General features: G+C 39.1%; 1 protein-coding gene across 1 annotated transcript in view; it reads left to right on the top strand.

The window, feature by feature from the left end:
* Positions 1–246: 246 nt before the first annotated feature.
* TYR (tyrosinase) overlaps positions 247–18,190 on the top strand; it is a gene marked incomplete at both ends in the record, with an annotated part of 40,845 nt that continues 22,901 nt past the window's right edge. The window contains 2 exons of the mRNA XM_083882236.1: positions 247–1,065; positions 10,478–10,694. Coding sequence (XP_083738362.1) covers positions 247–1,065; positions 10,478–10,694 — 1,036 coding nt within the window. The remainder of the gene's footprint in view (positions 1,066–10,477; positions 10,695–18,190) is intronic.

Here is an 18,190-nt window from a genome sequence, read left to right as displayed (position 1 = left end):
AAAGTCACTTGGCTTTCACCTAGAACATGTGATAATGAGATTAACCCTGAAGTGCATTTTGTGTGTTAATGAATCTCACGTAGGAATGGGAAAGGACATTGAAGGGTGCACTGTAGCAGAAGTCAGCAGTGAAGCATTCCTGGTGGAGGGGAGGAATTCCTTGCACACGCAGGCCTTTGGAGGGGTCAGAGAGAATACTCCACGCACTGAAGCATAATGCTGATGCTCTCCTGCTGCTCTGTCAGTATGCTGCTATTTGCCCTGGGTTTTCTGCTCGTCATCCTTCAGCCGTCCACTGGGCAATTCCCCAGAGTCTGTGCGAACGTGCAGAGTTTGCGGAGCAAGGAGTGCTGTCCGCCCTGGGATGGAGACGGGTCCCCTTGTGGGGAGCTTTCCAACAGAGGGTCCTGCCAGAACATCCTTCTGTCCCAGGCTCCACTGGGACCACAGTTCCCTTTTTCAGGAGTGGATGACAGAGAGGACTGGCCCTCTGTATTTTACAACCGGACGTGTAGATGTGAAGGCAACTTCATGGGATTCAGCTGTGAGGAGTGCAAATTTGGCTTCTCCGGGCTCAACTGCACTGAAAGGCAAGTGAAAACAAGAAGAAACATCCTCCAGCTCACCACCAGTGAGAAGAACAAGTTTCTTGCCTATCTTAACTTGGCAAAGAACATCCCAAGCCAGGACTATGTTATTGCTACTGGCACATATACTCAGATGAACAATGGCTCCAACCCCATGTTCAGAGACATCAATGTGTATGATCTCTTTGTGTGGATGCATTACTATGCCTCTCGAGACACACTCTTAGGTGGGTCCAATGTGTGGCGGGACATTGACTTTGCCCACGAAGCCCCCGGTTTCCTGCCTTGGCATCGGGCCTTTCTGCTGATGTGGGAACGTCAGATCCAGAGGATAACGGGTGATGAGAACTTCACCATCCCCTACTGGGACTGGCGGGATGCAGAGGACTGTGAGGTCTGCAATGACGAGTACATGGGTGGCAGACATCCCACCAACCCTAATTTACTCAGCCCAGCATCAATTTTCTCCTCGTGGCAGGTAAGAACCCACTGAGTAAAGGGGAAGGGTATTATCTCACCTGATTTTGAGCACTTAGGTGAAGTGCACAAGATGGGGGCTGAGCCATACTGCCTTTCCTTATATATTCCTGGGGAGAAAGTAAGCGATACCAGAGAGCAAACCAGATTTTATGTTGACATAATCTTCATTTAGAACTGTTCACTTGTAACTTTGTCCCATTTCTTTCTGACTGTAGGATTTAGGTTGTTTAATTAAGAACATAAAAGTTAAGTGGAAAGGGGAAAGTTATGCCTTTGTGTCCAAACATGGCCTTTAGCAGTTAAACATGCTTGATTCTGGTGTGCCAGTTAGGTCAGAGAAGCAGAATTTATGCACATAAATTTCTAGCACCATTGCAAAACAGTAGATGACTGAATGATGGAAATAGAAGCAAAGGCTTTTCAGGCACTCTACCCCTCTCCCAGTGTCTCCCTCCCACCCACGAGTTAAAAACTATCAAACTAACTAACCTGCTTTCAGTGTTAATAAACAGACAAACAAGTAAACCAAACCTTTAGAGCAGAGAAGTATCAGCTGTGTAATTCACATCAGTAGTTCAAAGAAATAGAGAAGAAATTATCTCTGTTGCTCAAAGGAACTGAGAGGCAAATGCAATAGTGACTCCTTCCAATTAAAAGCACTTCAAATGAGCCCATAAAATAAGGTGAAGTTATATGTATACATAAGTGATAAGGTCTCATATAGCTGAACTATAGTGTGCTGTTCTAACAACTGAGAGCTTTTTTTGTCTCTTGCTCATCTCTGCCACATTGCTTAAAATACAGTGACAAAGGTCTATTAGCTTCAACAGACACACTCCATCATGACAATAGCAACCATTGCTTCTGGCTTTGAAGTCTACAATTATGTTTGTCTAAATCTATCTTCTACTTATTTCTGTAGCAACAGCTCAAATGAAGGTTGGGCAGTTTTAGTGATTTAACAGAGAGATAAACTCAAGCAGCTCTGGGATATTCTGGCATATTACAAATCAGCACCCAACCGGGCTTACTGGGCTGGTTGTGCTGTATTTAGTCTCGATTTGTGCTCTCTCAATAATAGAGGGTGTGTATATTCAACCATCTGGAGATACAGTAACAGAACTATTTAGGTTATTCTCTGGCATACCTTTTTCTGGCATACCCTCAGACAGGTACCACTTCAGGGACCATTCCCAGGAGAATGTTTGCATAGAGACACACTGTTTATGAGACTAAAATTATTTTATTGAGATAGACATGGATTATTGATGTCACTTGGCCTCTGTGCCTGGGAAATTTCCTGGAGACATTTAATTTAGTGTTTGTATAGCCATAAAACAGACACAGATACAAATATGCATTTTCATGCCTTTTTCTAAGATTCTTCTTATTTCTAGCAGTTTTAATTTGGATCAACTCTACTAACTTAATTAGATTGCATTGTCAGAAAGAAGTGGATCTTGTGCTGTTCTGCTGTGGGCTGATTAAATGGTTGCGTGAAAATTGTACACGTGTAAAGTGGATTAAATGAAACCAGAATTGCACTGGTTATATGTGTCAAGTGGAGCTTCAATACAGAATATTGGATGAGATAACCAAGGCAGGAAGAGGCAGGTAATACACAGGAATCAGCAAGCTGCTAGCAGAATTTTCTAAAAGACATGCAGTTGTCAGATAGTTGTGTTCGGCTCATTTTTTTTTCAAAGGTTTTATTAATTATGTCTAGATTCTTAAGATATTTCCATCTTGGTAATCCATACCCAGAAATTTTATTAGTAGCAATTAATATATTTAAGAAACAGTCAGGTTTATAATTTCTCATTTAAAATTAGTTCTCACTAATATAGTGTTAAAATAAAGATTTTTTCTTAATTGACTAGGTTGCTCAAAGAGATGTTTTTGTATAACTTTAAGAGCCAAGGAATAAAAGATAAGATATGTTTAAAACACATTCAGTGTCAGTGTACATAGGTAAGAGCATCTAAGTCGTTTGCTGATGTTTTACACGTAATTTCTGAAAAATGCTTATCACACATTTTCAGCCACTTCTGGAAATGTTACAATTTTATCAGACTTTCCAAAATAAGTGCTATTTCCCTCTAATATCTTCTATGTATGTATGGCTCTCCTGTCTTATCTAGAGAAAGAATGAGAGATTGAACAGATCTGCATTTTCAGTCATGAGTTTGGGGTAAAGATATTTTTTTGTTAGCATTGAATTCAAATTTAAACAATCGCTTAATAGGGAATAACAGTCAATACAGTTCATTTGAGTTCCTTATTTCCACAAAGTAAGAGATCATAATATCACTCCATCCAGAAAACCAAAAGTGAACAAAAATAGCCTGAGTTTGAACCCGAAAAAAGCCACAGATCCGCTGCAGAGTGCTCTGATTATCTAAACTCTGTAGCTAAACAGCATGACTGAAAAAAAAAAAAAAAAAAAAAAAAAAAAAAAAAAAAGAGGAGGATCCAGAAATGTGAAGGAATTTGAAAGAATTTAGGCTTTTAGCAAGCATTCAAAATAAAAAGAGGGCAAGAGAAACCTTTGAATAGCACATCAATAATATGGTGTCCTTTTCAGAATTTTAAGTGTCTTTCCAAAGCATAACAAAACAATCCCTGCTATGTTAGGAAATGGTTTAGATTTATTTTTAAAAAGGTAAAGTGCCTATTTGCAGAACAGCATCCCTCTTTCTTTTTTTTTAAACCCAAAGAAAAGAGAAAATACTTTATTCCATTGAAAGGTTGCCATGGCAACATGGATACCCATGGATACATGCTGAAATTCTTGCTTTCACCTTACTTTTTCTTCAACATGCTGCTGTTAGCACTTGGCTGAGCGAATTATCCATCCACATTTTCCTCATATTTGTCATTTAAGTGATACTTCTGATTCCTGCCTCTTTTTTACGAGCAAGGCTATCAGAAATCTTTACTGGTTTTGTTTGTTTGCTTAGCTCATTTTTCAGGGTGGGTGGGAAGGGTTTTCTCATGTTTTCAGTTAGTTGTTTGTGATGATTCAAGTGTTACACTCAGCATTAGGAGTGCATGAGACATACTAATGCTTTAGCAATTTTTGCAATTCTATGTCAACTTAACAGAAAACTATATGGGAATTTGAGATACTCCATAACATTTTGAGAATTTTGTTTGTTTTAGTGCTCTGTTCTACAATTACTCAAAATAATGGAATTAAAAAAAAAAAAAGTCTAGTTGCAAATGTCCTTGCCCATGGCAGGGGTGTTGGACTAGCTGACCTTTAAAGGTCACTTCCAACTAAAACTGTTCCATGATTCTAAACAGTAGGAGATTAAATTGTTCTCTGTTCTACACCAGAACTAATTTCGAGAAAGAACTGAAGTCAATGGAGTTGTAAATGCATAAAAGCCTTCTGCAAATTAAAAGCAGAATCTTTCTGCTGGCAGTTAACGTTAGAGTCTGGGAATCCCCACAGTGTGCTAGACACAGGATGAAGAAAATACAGTTGGAGAATCTAAGTGCTATTTCAGTTTGCTATTGTGGTAAGCAGGGAACACCACCAGCTTCGGCTCCCTCTATTCTGCGTCTCCTAAGACTTGAGAGAAGCAATTGCATTACACGGAGAGCTGACTGCTCTCAGTTGTGCTGGGGTAAGCCTGCTGCCAATTCTTTGTTGCAAGCATGGAAAATTTCCCTTAGCACTTCATTCCATATCACCCTGAAGAACCACTTACACAGAAGCAAAGCTACTACAAAAGAGGAACAAGTTACACAAATACAAAATGGATAAAATGCTTCTGAACTAATAATGACAGTACTTTAGATCCATTACCTGAAAACATGACTTCATAGGAAATATAAATTCAGCTATTCAGACACAGTTATTTAATTCTAAGTACATTTTATCAGGGAGTTGTATTGCTAGCTGAATTGTCTGACAGCATTATTTGGAAGATTATTTTACATCTGCCTTTAAAAAATACACAGGAAATTTTCAGAAATACAAGCACTACCAGCCAGCACTTCTTGATTCTTAAATCAGCCAAAGTCTTACATCCATCTACTTGTGGACACCCAAGGAACTCACAAACTTTATTTTTTATTGCAACTTAATAGGTTGTGGTGCCAGCTACAGGCTGGTACATTAAAAAGCAAGAGCCCAAATGGAGCAACTATTAAAAAAGAATTTATGAAGTGCATTTTCTCATGACATGCTTATATGGAGTCTAAATTTGAAACATTTCCCGTTAGGAAGAGGTACTTCTTCACATGCTACCTCATGATCACAGCAGGAAGGTATCAGGATCTGTGCACAGCAGCAGCAGCCACTTGGGTATCCTCAGCCTCTATGTTCCTGTGACTGGCTGTCTGTGGGATCACATATGGGTGAGACTGGAACTGGGTCCCTGGATGCTTGGCTGTCCACTCGTGTATAGCCATGCTTGCTCAGGAGGCACCTAAAGTAAAAGATAAAGAATACACACCTTAAGAAGTGTATAAATCAATAGCTAGATCGATTTCATAAAAACTGGGGTTTGTTAATGGTTCTCCATCAGAAGAAGCCTACCAAGTCTCTCCAGAGAGATGTGTCTGAATGATTTCAAGGTAGACGTGGAGACAGCAGCAGTGACGGTACAACTTGGAGACAGCTGGAGAGCAGGGAAGCATGGCTATCAGACCAGGAGGTACTAGTGAGTACTTTGTCAGTAACTGTTAACAGACTTTCCTGCTCCAGCCCAGCACCATTTTGAGGTGCTTAATCAGGTATAGGTTGCCCTCCAGTTCTGGGCTGCCTTCAAGCAAAAAGGTGAAACTCAGCCAGCTTTTACTGAAGGCTGAGAAAATACTTTGAGGGCCCCAGGTTTGTTTTAATGCTGTCATGTTTGATTAATCTCCTTTTAGCTTGAGTTTCACAGCTCCCCCAGTTTATGTATGTGCCATAAGGGGAATAAAGACAATTAAGGATCTCACCCTTTTAGATGTTTCTTAGAATTTCTTCAAGGCTTTGCTTTGCATTTTTTCTCCTTTTCTTTCAGTCCTCCACATGTAAAACTTTCCATTCCTGCAGTATTCAGCAGTGAAGAACCAGATATAAATATGCACAATCTCTTAAAACCTTTTTGGTCTGCAGCAGATACAGAACCTTTCAAAGTTCCACCTATAAAAACAAGGTCCCAAGGTGCAGCTTGTATCAGGGGATTTCCTTGCATTTTCCCAATTTGGTGAGTAAATGGCTTCCGGATGCCACTTAATTAGGATTAAATTATGCCAGGCCCTAATGCAGCCAAATAAGAGAAAAAATTAAATCTCTTTATAGCTGCCAAATGTTTTAAATCCAGTATGAGAGCTGTGCTTTAATGACATTCCCAAGCAAGGTTGTGGGAATAAGTGGAGAAAGACAAAGAAACACAGTGAATCAGTACAAAATCTCTTTTGGCTCCATAAAAGTACCCAAGGCTCCAACTCAGGTGTCCAGACCTCATGTAGGACAAATAGAGGTGAGGAGAGGTGTCAAGAAAGGCTATGAAGTGCCTACATCACATCTCTGTGGCTGGCAGACATCAGCAAGTCAAATGGTTGCTCAGACTGTAGTCTGAAGTGGTTCTTTTAGGCTATCTAATCGGCAACACAGCACAGTGAAAATATTCTGGTACAGCTTCTGGAGAGGGGGAGAGTGGCCTTGGAGAAGAAGCAGTGCAAGGAATCAGTTCTAAAGGACACAGAGGTGTGGATTAGCCCTTTGAGTGGCTCTGCTGCCCCAACAAACTGAGAACTTCAGATAACTTTATGAGTGAGCACCTATTTCACTACCATAGAGAATCCTCTTTTCCCAAGTGTTTAGGTATATATTACCAGTGTTGAAGGCCCTTGTGAGCACAGATTTAATGAGAAAAAAGTAACCCCAAGAAATCTGTCACAAAATTCCCCAAAGCTTTGAATTTAAAGACAGCAGGCAAAAGACTGAGCATCACTGAAATCTTCTGTAATGCAGTCCCCTTTATTTTGGCACAGGGGCTGGTCTGTGTAAGCAGTTGCAAAGGAAAAGACAAAAGGCTTTCCCATTTGCCAAAGGTGTGAGACAGTAGCTTCTACAGTCTAAGAAGCACTCTGAAGAGCTGTGTTCAAGATCTCAAGTGCAGTGCACAGAGGGATATTTTTTGCTGGGTGCTACAAGGTCCAGAAGTGATGCTGCATATTCTGGACTGCCATCTACTGGTATTTGCTCTGCTTGCTACTTACATAAGCTTCTCCTCAGAGTATCTTCCTAACAATTTCCCTGGAACTGGTGAATTCACACAAACAGATGCAGCTGGAATTTGAAGATTTGTCAAGAGTAAAATGAGAAATTTTCTCAGGACTGTTCTCAAAGGGAATAAGATATATTTTAAACCAACACATTTATATTACAAAGTATTCCTGCTGTAGGAAAAAAAGGCAATGATGTGACCCATTTTTTATGTATGCTTTATGCAAATTACATCCAGACTGAACCATTTGGCTGATCTCTGTTCTATAATCACTTACACATCACATGACTGTTAAAGCAGCACATTATAGTTTCAGAATAGACTCATAATATCACCTAAGTTATTTCTTTCTGGAAAAGTTCTGGTTAATCTTATGTTTTATTGGTATATGGTATACATATATTGGTATACATATATTATGTTGCATTGGTATATGATATTTCTTGACCATAACTTTCCTTGTAACATCTGTCTTCTGTTTAGGATGAATTTGGTTAGTCAGAGAGTTAATGAGGTTTACACTGAGACATAAATGGAAAAAAGCATTAGCACTCTAAAATTTACAAGCCTCTGACATTAACAATTACATTAAATCCCACTGAAATGGATAAACAGAACAAAGGGGGAAAATTTCTTTGTTTAGACATATGTTTAAGCTCATGCTTGAAGATTCGCTGTCTGAATATCTGAAAACTGTGTCTTAAACACAGCATGCGATTCCCTTTAAGACACAATAAGGATATATCCCCAGGGTAGTAGGAAAATGATGAAAGATAGGAGATGGCAGGATGGAGAACCCAGGAGATATGGACCTAGATAAAGCCCACAGGAGAGATAGATAGAAAATCCACATATACGTAGTTTCTGACCCAAGCGACAACTGAGAAACAGGTTGACCTTCACCAGCCAAGACACATTTGCCTTCATCATTTATGCACTTCTAGGGACACAGAATGGTGCATTTTTATAAAGAAAGAAATTAATAGAGCTTCTCCTGAATCATCCACCTATTTTCCTTCTAATGGGAATCAACTCACTCAGTAACACAAACTAATCATAAAACCAGCATAAACTATGGTTTGTGTTAATAACTGTGGACATCTCCCTGTAATTACCTCTCCTTTCTTGGTAGGGATTCTTAGAAGAGACTCCTTAGAGACACAGTCCTGACCTGAGTCCCTCTTAGAGGTACAATCCTGACTCATTTGGTGAGCTTCTGGGGGAAATGTCCTCTTGCAACTCTCTGCTGGAAAACTACCTACAGCTTCCAAGGCACTTCAGTAGTTTTAACAGACATGGACAGATTGCAGCCAACAGAGCAGTATCTAAGGATAAATTGCTCTGATAAGCTTTCTTATATACGCCAGAAAAAGATGAGAATATTTTTTTCATTATATTCATATTTATATTCATAGAAAAATTATCATTTAAGAACTCCAGATTCTTAAGGACTCTGTGTTATATCACCAGCTTCATCAAACATTATCTGAATTTGTCATCAAATCGCTTACAGAAGGATTCATCTGATCTCCTTACACTCATTCAAAAGTTAGTTCAGCAGCATATCAACTTGCCTTTGGCTCTGTCTTTAGTTAGTTCTGAAGCACATCTGAGCCTTCAGGGTATGATTCATCCCACCCTAATGCAGAAATAGAGCATTAAGTTGAACATTCTTAATTTTGCTTCCCTTGCTAACTGCAGTCCAGAGACAGTTTCTGCATTGATTTTTTTACTCATTTTATTTCATTGGCTTAGTCAATGGAGAGAATCAGGCACCCCTAGAGGTAAGTACATCTCACCTACCAGACATCTGGTTTGGGAGAGCTGAATCACCCTCAGGAGATGCCTTCCTCTCCCCTGACTGCAGAGGTCATCCTAAAGTGTTGCTTTAATCTCACAGTTTCTGTGTGGCTAGTATAGGTGAAATGAATCTCCCACCCACTTCCTTCAACAGAGAATCTCATGTTCTTTCATCTCATTCAAAGCAGAGATGATTGCTTTCACTCACCTTCTTGTACATTGTTTTGGCCCATGAAATAGAAATATACCTTCAGGATAAAAGAAGTTGAGGTTTCAGTGTTAGGTGTTTTCTCCCCTATGATGTCTCACTCACTAATGAGACCTATTCTTTCTCTACCCAAATTTCTCATGAACCACATTGATTTCTTGCTAACTGCAGAGTCCTGTGTTTTAAAAGAGTCTCTGGTGGTTTGGAGTTGTACTTGTTTTGGTGTCTTTTCAGAAGGAAAGCGAAACAATAGGCAGTTGAGTTTGATTCAGAGCCTCAACTTTACTTGCTAAGGATACAAAACAACTTCTGGGAATTCTGAGCCACTGTTGTTCTGTTTCATTCTCATAAACCCACCATTCAACTATCTTGCTCTTCCAGGAGTCTCAAATTAGACTGGCAGCTTCTGCAGAACATCTGACAAATATTGGCTTTTTATGCCATTGTTGTTGGACTTCGTCTGTGAACTCAGAACATTTATATAAGTGATGCTGGATTCTGGCAGTATTTTACATCTTTATCCATCTCTCTGTTTAAGATCCTTTTGTAATATCCATCACTATGGTATTTCAGTTGGTGATATAAGTTCATCTCTACAACATTTCTAGGAAGTACAGCAGCAAATTTTCCCATTTCATACGTATAGAATCATTGAGACATAAAGTAAGTGTCCATTTGCCCTGACAAAGCACACAGAGATATTTTCATAGTAATTTTTTTCACATTTCAAGTCAACATTTCCCACTTTTACTGTGTGTGGGGTAAAAAAAAAAAATCTGTGATTATGGCTTTTTTCAGTAGCCTACTGAAGCCAAAAATCCTCCATTTAGCAAACTCAGTAGCAGATTTAACTCTGTGTCCTGCTGCATTAGTGAGTAACACTCAGTGAGTTTTCAAGAGCATGAATTATTTGATGCCTTACTCCATGTGGGTAATTTCAGATAGAGATCAGCGTATTACTTCAAAATATGAACTGTATTAGAGGGCTGTTTTCTATGAAATAACCATCTTATATTAAAATTATACACATAAAATGTAAAAAATACTACGAAATCTTGGAACAAACTTATTACATTGTACATTTTTTTGTTCTTAAAAAATCCTTCAAAGTATCTTTTTTGTTTTTATTTTTTTGTAATTGAAAGTCCTCTAATAGAAAGTTTTTTATACAGGTGATTTGCACTCGGTCTGAGGAGTACAACAGCCAAGAGGCTTTATGCAGTGCCACAAGTGAGGGACCTATAAGGAGAAATCCTGGGAACAATGATAAATCAAGGACCCCAAGGCTCCCATCCTCTGCTGATGTCGAATTTTGCCTTTCACTGACTCAGTATGAATCTGGACCCATGGATAAAATGGCCAATTACAGTTTCCGAAACACTTTGGAAGGTAATATGCTTTATTCTGTTACACCATTTCCGTCTGTAAATTGATTCTCTCTGGGGTTAGAGTCTACAAACTCTGGGCAGTTTGAATTGATTTTATGAAGAGTAACTGTAAAAGAAAGAAAAAGTTATTCCTGCTTTCACCTGGAATAGCAGCAGACAGAAAGAAGCACATAAAAAGCGTTTGATAACAAAGTAGAAACTATAGAGTAGATCTGACCCTAAGTCTGTTAGGACATACTTTCTCCTGCTACAGTCAGCATCAGGCACTGCAAAAAAAATACAGCACAGACAAAAGGAGAATACCCAATAATCTGCTTCTGCACAACAATAAGTAACCATGTAGCCACAAAGGGGACATGTTTTCCCTGGAATTCACTGTCTTCCAAGGACCAGGCTGGATAACAAGGGTGAAAGAGGATGTTGCCACTGGCCTATTATGCCTACATTATTCCACTGTGAACTCCACAGAAGGTCAAAAACTCCAAACTCTAAGGATAATGGATTAAGCTAGTCCTCAAAAAATGACACTTAGTATGATTTCCAGAATAATTTAGTTGTTAATCTTAGCTACCCATCTATTCAATCTGTGTTGAATTTTCCTAGTAAGCAAAAGTTCTTTACTAAAAGAAATTCTTAATTGTCTACTAAACTCTTTCGAATCTCGTAAAATTGCTAATAAGCAAGGATAACACATTGTACACTTATCAATAAATACACTTCTACAATATCATATATCAGCTGAATCAAACACAATCTACTTTCAATCTCCCAGAGCTTTTGGTTTGCAAGGAACTGCATAAGGGCATAACAATACAAAATAGGAGGAGGAGTGAGGATAAGAAAAGAGCCACAAAGATGGTAAGAGGGATGAAGCAACTCTTTTATGAAGACAGGCTGAGAGAGCTGGAGTTGTTCAGCCTGCAGAAGAGAAGGCTCCAGGGGAAACTTACTGGGGCCTCCCAGTACATTAAGGGGGCTTATAAAAAGAAGGGAGAAGGACTTTTTATGGGGGCATATGGTGAGAGGACAAGGGGCAATGGTTTTAAACTGAAAGAGTGAAGGTTTAGATCAGATATTAGGAAGAAGTTCTTTACTCAGAGGATGGTGAAGCACTGGCACGTTGCCTAGAGAAGCTGCCCCATCACCGGAAGTGTTCAAAGACAGGTTGGTTTGGGCCCTGAGCAACCAGGTCTATTGAGTCGTGTCCCTGCCCAAGGCAGAGGGGTTGGAACAAGATGATCTTTATGGTCCCTTCCAACCTTAACCATTCTATGATTCTAAGACAGCAAAAGTTTTAATATGTTCAGTCTTAGTCTTAATGCAGTGTGTAATGCCATAAAGCTTTTTTGGGAAAAGTTGACCATTTTCCTTTTCAAAAATAGTCAGAAATTCAGAATTTGTCTGTTGCAGCCTAGAAAGAATCCAGACAATCGTCTGCATGTCCAAACATAACTGTGCTTTCTGTCCTTGAAAATAGAAACTACATGAAATATTGGAAAGAAAAAGGTGACATAATTGAGTTGAGGTTTTGCCTACATTTTACTCCATAAAGTGTGTGAATAGGTTCAAAGGGTGGAATAGAAGGAGTAGAGAAAAAGGAATTGAAGTAAACAAGTAATGAATTACTGAAAGTCTACCATCATGCTACTGGTATTGTAAACTAAAGGAAAAGCACAGTCCGTGGGAGGTTTTTAGTTGTTTTTTTTTTTTTAACCTGAATTATTTCATCACAACTTTACACCACAGGACCACAAACATTTCTGCCAACCAACTTATTTAGCTAACAAGATATTGAACTCCAGTGTGAAGTCAAGAATTCATGGCTAATGTTGAAAAGATGGTGGAAAGTTTTGAAAGAAATTTTACTGAAAAAAATCCTTCATAATTACAATAACTCTCTTAAAAATGGCTAGCTTAGGTTTTTGTTGTGTAAAAATGCCAAGCTCAGATTGGCAACTTTCATTTACTGTGTTTGTGCCTTCTTCTTCTTGACTCTGTTCTTACAAACCTCTTAACAGTTTGTAGTTCCTAACATTTTGTTCTTTTTCGAAGCAAAACATGTTTCAACTCTGCTTTACTTACTTGCACAATTTTGTGCCAATACACCTAAGATCAAATTCTAATTCCTTTTCGACCCCAAGGAAATCCAGAGTAAGTGCATTGACCTTACTGGAGTTACTCTAGGTTCATTAAAAGTGATCAGAACTAAGTCAGTGACTGTAACTGAGCAGTTCCTGCTTTACACCAATGTGAGATTTACACCTCAGTTTCAGTTCTGTAAAGAAAAATACTTGTGATCACATACAACATCCCCTTCTGGTATGCAAAACTATGCTTTTTCACTCTTCAGTGCACTGGAACAAAGGCTAAAACTTTTATCCTTCAAACAGGCAAGTATCAGCATCATTATGAGCAGATGACAAAGCAGGCTGAAATTTCTCTTTGACTAACATAAAGTGCTGCTGCAGAGACAGAAATCATGTCACTGAAGAATTTATATCACAACAGCCATAAACAGAAAAGGTCAAAATTGTTCAATAAAACACTCCCATGAGGCTGTGCCCATGAATTGCCCTCTCACTCTGTGACACACCAGATTCTGCTACCAATGAAAAACAACAGGTTAAGAGCAGTTTACACTTTGCCCCTGGAAGCAATTATTTTAAATAGGATTTGTTGATTCTGGTCCTAACTGGGGAACACTGCTGACTTCATTGGAAACTTCATGGATACAAGAGAACAGAAAATTAGCCTAGTTTAAAAGCATCCAGAAAGATCAGAAATTGATTAGATGACTGCAAATTAAGTAATTTGGTTTCTTTGTTCAGTTCAGTTTTGGTGTGTGGCAACTTGAATGCTACTTCTTAAGAATAAGAGGTGGCTGAAAAATTTAGATTTTCTTTTTCATGATGAGCAGATTCCACAGTTGAAATTAGTTTATTCACAGGAACTTCAAATGAAAATCAGGGCCTTCTAAGTTTTGCACAAAGTCACAGAAGAACATTAAAAAATTCTAAAACCCTATATCACTTTCATTATTCATGAATTAACTCATGACAAATGGTATCAAGCCAAGCCATGTCATAGCTTTCCATTGTCTGTCACAGTTATGTATTGTTACTGCTATTCTGTCATGAAATAATGGGATAAAACATCAAACATTTCAAAATGTAATTTCATTTCAATAGGACATTTTCCTTTTCTTTTTTCTGAAATGAAAAATTTTCATCTGGAAAACTTTTCTCAGTATTTTCACAGCAATCCATAAAGCCATAGAAAATGTGTTTTCTAAAAATGAAATAAGCCAACAGAAAACTTCTAATTGAAAAAGTTTCAGGCTACAGCCAACATTCCTCACCCACCTTGAACCTCCACCTCTAGGTAAATTCATGCTGCACATTGAGAAAATGTTGTCAAGTTGCAGAGCCATTGCAAGAGAACTAGAAAGACTACTCAGCACAGATCACATTGAAACTCTACAAGACAAATTTTAAGAAAAAATAAGTAGATAGTGACATGGTCTAAATTAGATAATCACAAACTTTCATTTACTCCAGTCACATGGGTCAAATTCTATGATTCTTGCAGCTAGCTCACTCTAGAGGGATTACAGTAATAACACCACCTGAGAAAGTATGTAAGATTTAACCCTGAAAAAATTCCTGTGAATTTGCCAATGGCATAAATACTGCACAAATATAAGTTAGAAGAACATCACTAACTTCAAAGAGCTCCAAGAATATGGCCTTAAAATTCTTATATTCCTCCTGTTTTAAAGCAGACACATCTGTCTGACCTGAGCTTCTCTAAAATGTGAAAATTTTATTAAAGAAAAAATCATACTCAGGGAGAATGGGAAAGGGTTGGACTCAGAGAATCAAGTATTTAGATGGGAAAAGATATTTGAAATCATTGACTCCAACCATAAATCCAACACTCTCATGTCCATCACTAAATTATAGAATCACAGAATCATTAAGATTGGAAAAGATGTCTAAGATCTCCAAGTCCAACTATTAACCTTCCATTTTCACTATCAAACCATATTTCCAGATACCTTATCCAGATGTTTTGTAGGTGCTTCCAAGCATGGTGTTTCTACCATTTATGTAGGCAGCCTGTTCCAATGCCCAGCCATCCTTTTCGTTAAGATTTTTTTTCCTAAATTCGCCTCTAAACTTCCCCTGTTGCAACTTGAGGTAATTTCTTCTGTTCCTTTTTGCACCTGAGAAAAGACTGACCCCCATCTTGCTGCAGCCTCCTTTCAGGGAGTTATAGAGTGATAAGGTCCCCCCGAGCTTCCTTTTCTCCAGGCTAAACAATGCCAGCTCCCTCAGCAGCTCCTCACAGCACTTGTGCTCCAGACCCTTTCCCAACTCCATTGTCCTTCTCTAAACAAGCTCCAGCCCCTCAATGTCTTTCTTGCAGTGAGGGGCCCAGAACTGACCACAGGATTTGAGGTGTGGCCTCAGCAGTTCCGAGTAAGGGGGACAATCCCTGCCCTGCTCCTGCTGATTCAGGCCAGGATGTCATTGACTTTCCTGGCCACCTGGGCACACCCTGGATCATGTTCATCTTCTGTCAACCAACAGGTCTTTTTCCAATGGGCAGCTTTCCACCCACTCTACCCCAAACCTGTAGGACTCATGTTGTGAACCATCACTTCACCTGGATGAACCTTATACAATTTTCCTCAGCCCATCAATCTAGCCTGACCAGATCTCTCTGCAGAGCCTTCTTCCAGTCCAGAGGAGGGCAAGAGTAGTGAAGGGTCTGAAGCACATGTCTTATCAGGAAATGCTGAGGGACCTGAGGTTGTTTAGCCTGAGGAAAAGAAGACTCATGGGGAACCTTATCACTGTCTGAAAGGAGGTTGTAGCCACGTGAGGTTGGTCTCTTCTCCCCAGAAGCCAGCAGCAGAATGAGAGAACATAGCTCCAAGCTGTGCCGGGAGAGCTTTAGGTTGTATATCGGGAGGAATTTCTTCAGAGAAAGTGTGACTAGACATTGGAATGGGCTGCCCAGGGAGGTGATGGAGTTACCATCCCTGGAAATGTTTAAGGAAAGGCTGGACATGGCACTGAGTGCCATGATCAGGTTGACATGGGATATTTGGTCATAGGTTGGAGTGGATGATCTGAAATGTCTTTTCCAGCTTCATTGATTCTGTGATTCCTGCCCTCAAGTAGATCCATCCATTTTAGTGTTTTCTGCAAACTGACTGGGGGCGCAATCTAATCCCTCAACATGCAGCAATGCAAAGCAGAATTTGGCCTTTAAAGTACCAGCTGTCTTTACCACTGGCCTAGAAAGTCACACGAAACTAAAATTTATTTTGTGAGAAATTCTGTTTTGCAGTTCAGAAAACCACTTGCAAAACTGTTATGGATATTTAAATGATGCTAAGAATGCCAGAGATGCTTAGCAGTTTCCCAAGATAATTAAATCAGACAGGATTGTTGGAATGGATCCTCCATTACTGTAGCACTTTGCAGTGCTAATGCTCTCCAAGCTCTGCTTACCTGCTGCTAAGGGTAGTTACAGCACTTCAGTCAGTGGCAAATGAGCAGCTGAGGAAAACACTACCTGCTTTCAGTACATAACGTTCTGCACTTGACTGATCGTGTATGGATTTCTGTGGTCTCTGTTAGCAGATTGCAAAATCAACAGTTAATAAAATTAAGCACTCTATTAAAAGACATACACCTGACCTAATTGCATGCTCAATGAGAACCGCCTATATACCATTCTAAAAACTGTCAGGCAGCCTTAATTTTGAGCAGCATCATTAGTTTCTATTATAAAAAACTGGTCTGAATTCCCACCTGATTTAATTTGGCCTGGCTCAGAAAAGCTACTTCAAATCCACTGGCTCACAGTTGCTGATCAACAATGTTATGAGCAGGAGCAGAACGAGATTTATGAAGCCCTAAAACTGTGATTTTTCTCTTATCCAAATCACTAGAGAAACTTCACTTCACTGATGTATGTCCTGATGGCTATTTCTGATGCACCATGATGAACCAAGGGTTTACAAGAACATCTCAATGTTACAGCTTCCTATACTGCCCAAGGTGATTTAATAGCTCACTGCAGTCTCCCCCATCCATTTGTCAGTCCTTTTTTGGTATCATCACTCATTCTCATCATATCCTTACAGCATTTTAGTGGCCTGGAAAAAAACTCTGACATCCCACACTCTAGGGTAGTTTACTGCCAGAATAGTCAGTGAAATCTGTTCACAAAAGGACTGACAAGGTAAAGTTAGTGCAGAGGAGAGGAAAGCACAGCATGGGGCAAGGCATCTGGAGGGAGAAGAGTTCTCCTATATAGAGACGAGGAACTCTTATTTCAGCTCACTGCTTGTACCTGTAGTCTCACATCTGCTTTAGAGATGATTTTACTGCAGCTACCTCAGCAAAGTTTCCTGTACTCTGAAAAAACTGTGAAGTTTTCACATATGCTTTTTGGTCTACTCCACTCTGTCATCCTGCATAGCTGATTGTACTGAAGTCTTTTTAAAAGTCTGAGAGAAAATAATAAGACCCAAGCTAATAAAATACAGTGACATCACATCCTGGCTTTATTCCTGCTAACTTAAAAATTTATGCGAAGTTTTCATAACAGGGGATCAGATATTAGAACTTCTCACATGAAGGGTTAAATGAGACATCACCTTTGACACTGACTGCGTGCACCCCAATTATCTGGAGCCAGAGGGTGGGGTTACTAAAGCTGTTCCAGTAGAGAGATTTTGATGATTAAGATAAATTGCTTATGTGCAGATGTTCCATGAAAAGCTGTCCAGAGCCAAAATGAGTATTCTGTGTATTTTTATGAATGATTAGATCAAGTGTTTGCAATGCATTAAGAAATGTAAAAAGCATCCAATGTCTGATATCAAATATCTAGCTGTCTACCCAGACCTTGCAAATAGTTTTTCTTCCCTTAAACATACTTACGCACTTAATGAAAAGGAATATAAGTGGAAAAATTGCTTCAGAATGATATACAGATATATGATATACAGTTAATGTTCACAGAAATGTCCTAGTATTGCTAAATTGACTGATTCCAATTCTTGTGGCCAGCAGCAAGAGAGCCAAAATTGGTGCCACTGCTTCCTATGAGTTCTGGACAGACTGTCAATGTACATCATTCTTCATAAGTAATATTTCACTATTTTTCCTCTGATTTGATAGCTAGGAAACATAGCATTCACCATCATGCAGATTTCTGCGGGTCCAATTTTCACTCTGAAAACTTCTATCCTTTGCTGTTTATGTCACCAAGCAGATGCTTCCAGAATTCTGGTCTGTATCTGATGTACTTAAAATCTGCAGTTGTTAATGTGTTCTTCTTTGTTTCTTAAATCCAGACTTAATTTACCTTAAAGACATGTAATATTCGTAGTAAGCAAACTCTACTTTCTCCAAATGTCCTAATTATATTTTCAACTCTGACTTCACTTGAATTTCTCAAGAGCTTTGTCATACT

The sequence above is a fragment of the Zosterops lateralis genome (assembly GCF_965231275.1).
Source record: "Zosterops lateralis genome assembly, chromosome: 2".
NCBI lineage: Eukaryota > Metazoa > Chordata > Aves > Passeriformes > Zosteropidae > Zosterops > Zosterops lateralis.
Note: the sequence above shows the minus strand (reverse complement) of the source record. Positions and strands in the feature narration are given on the sequence as shown.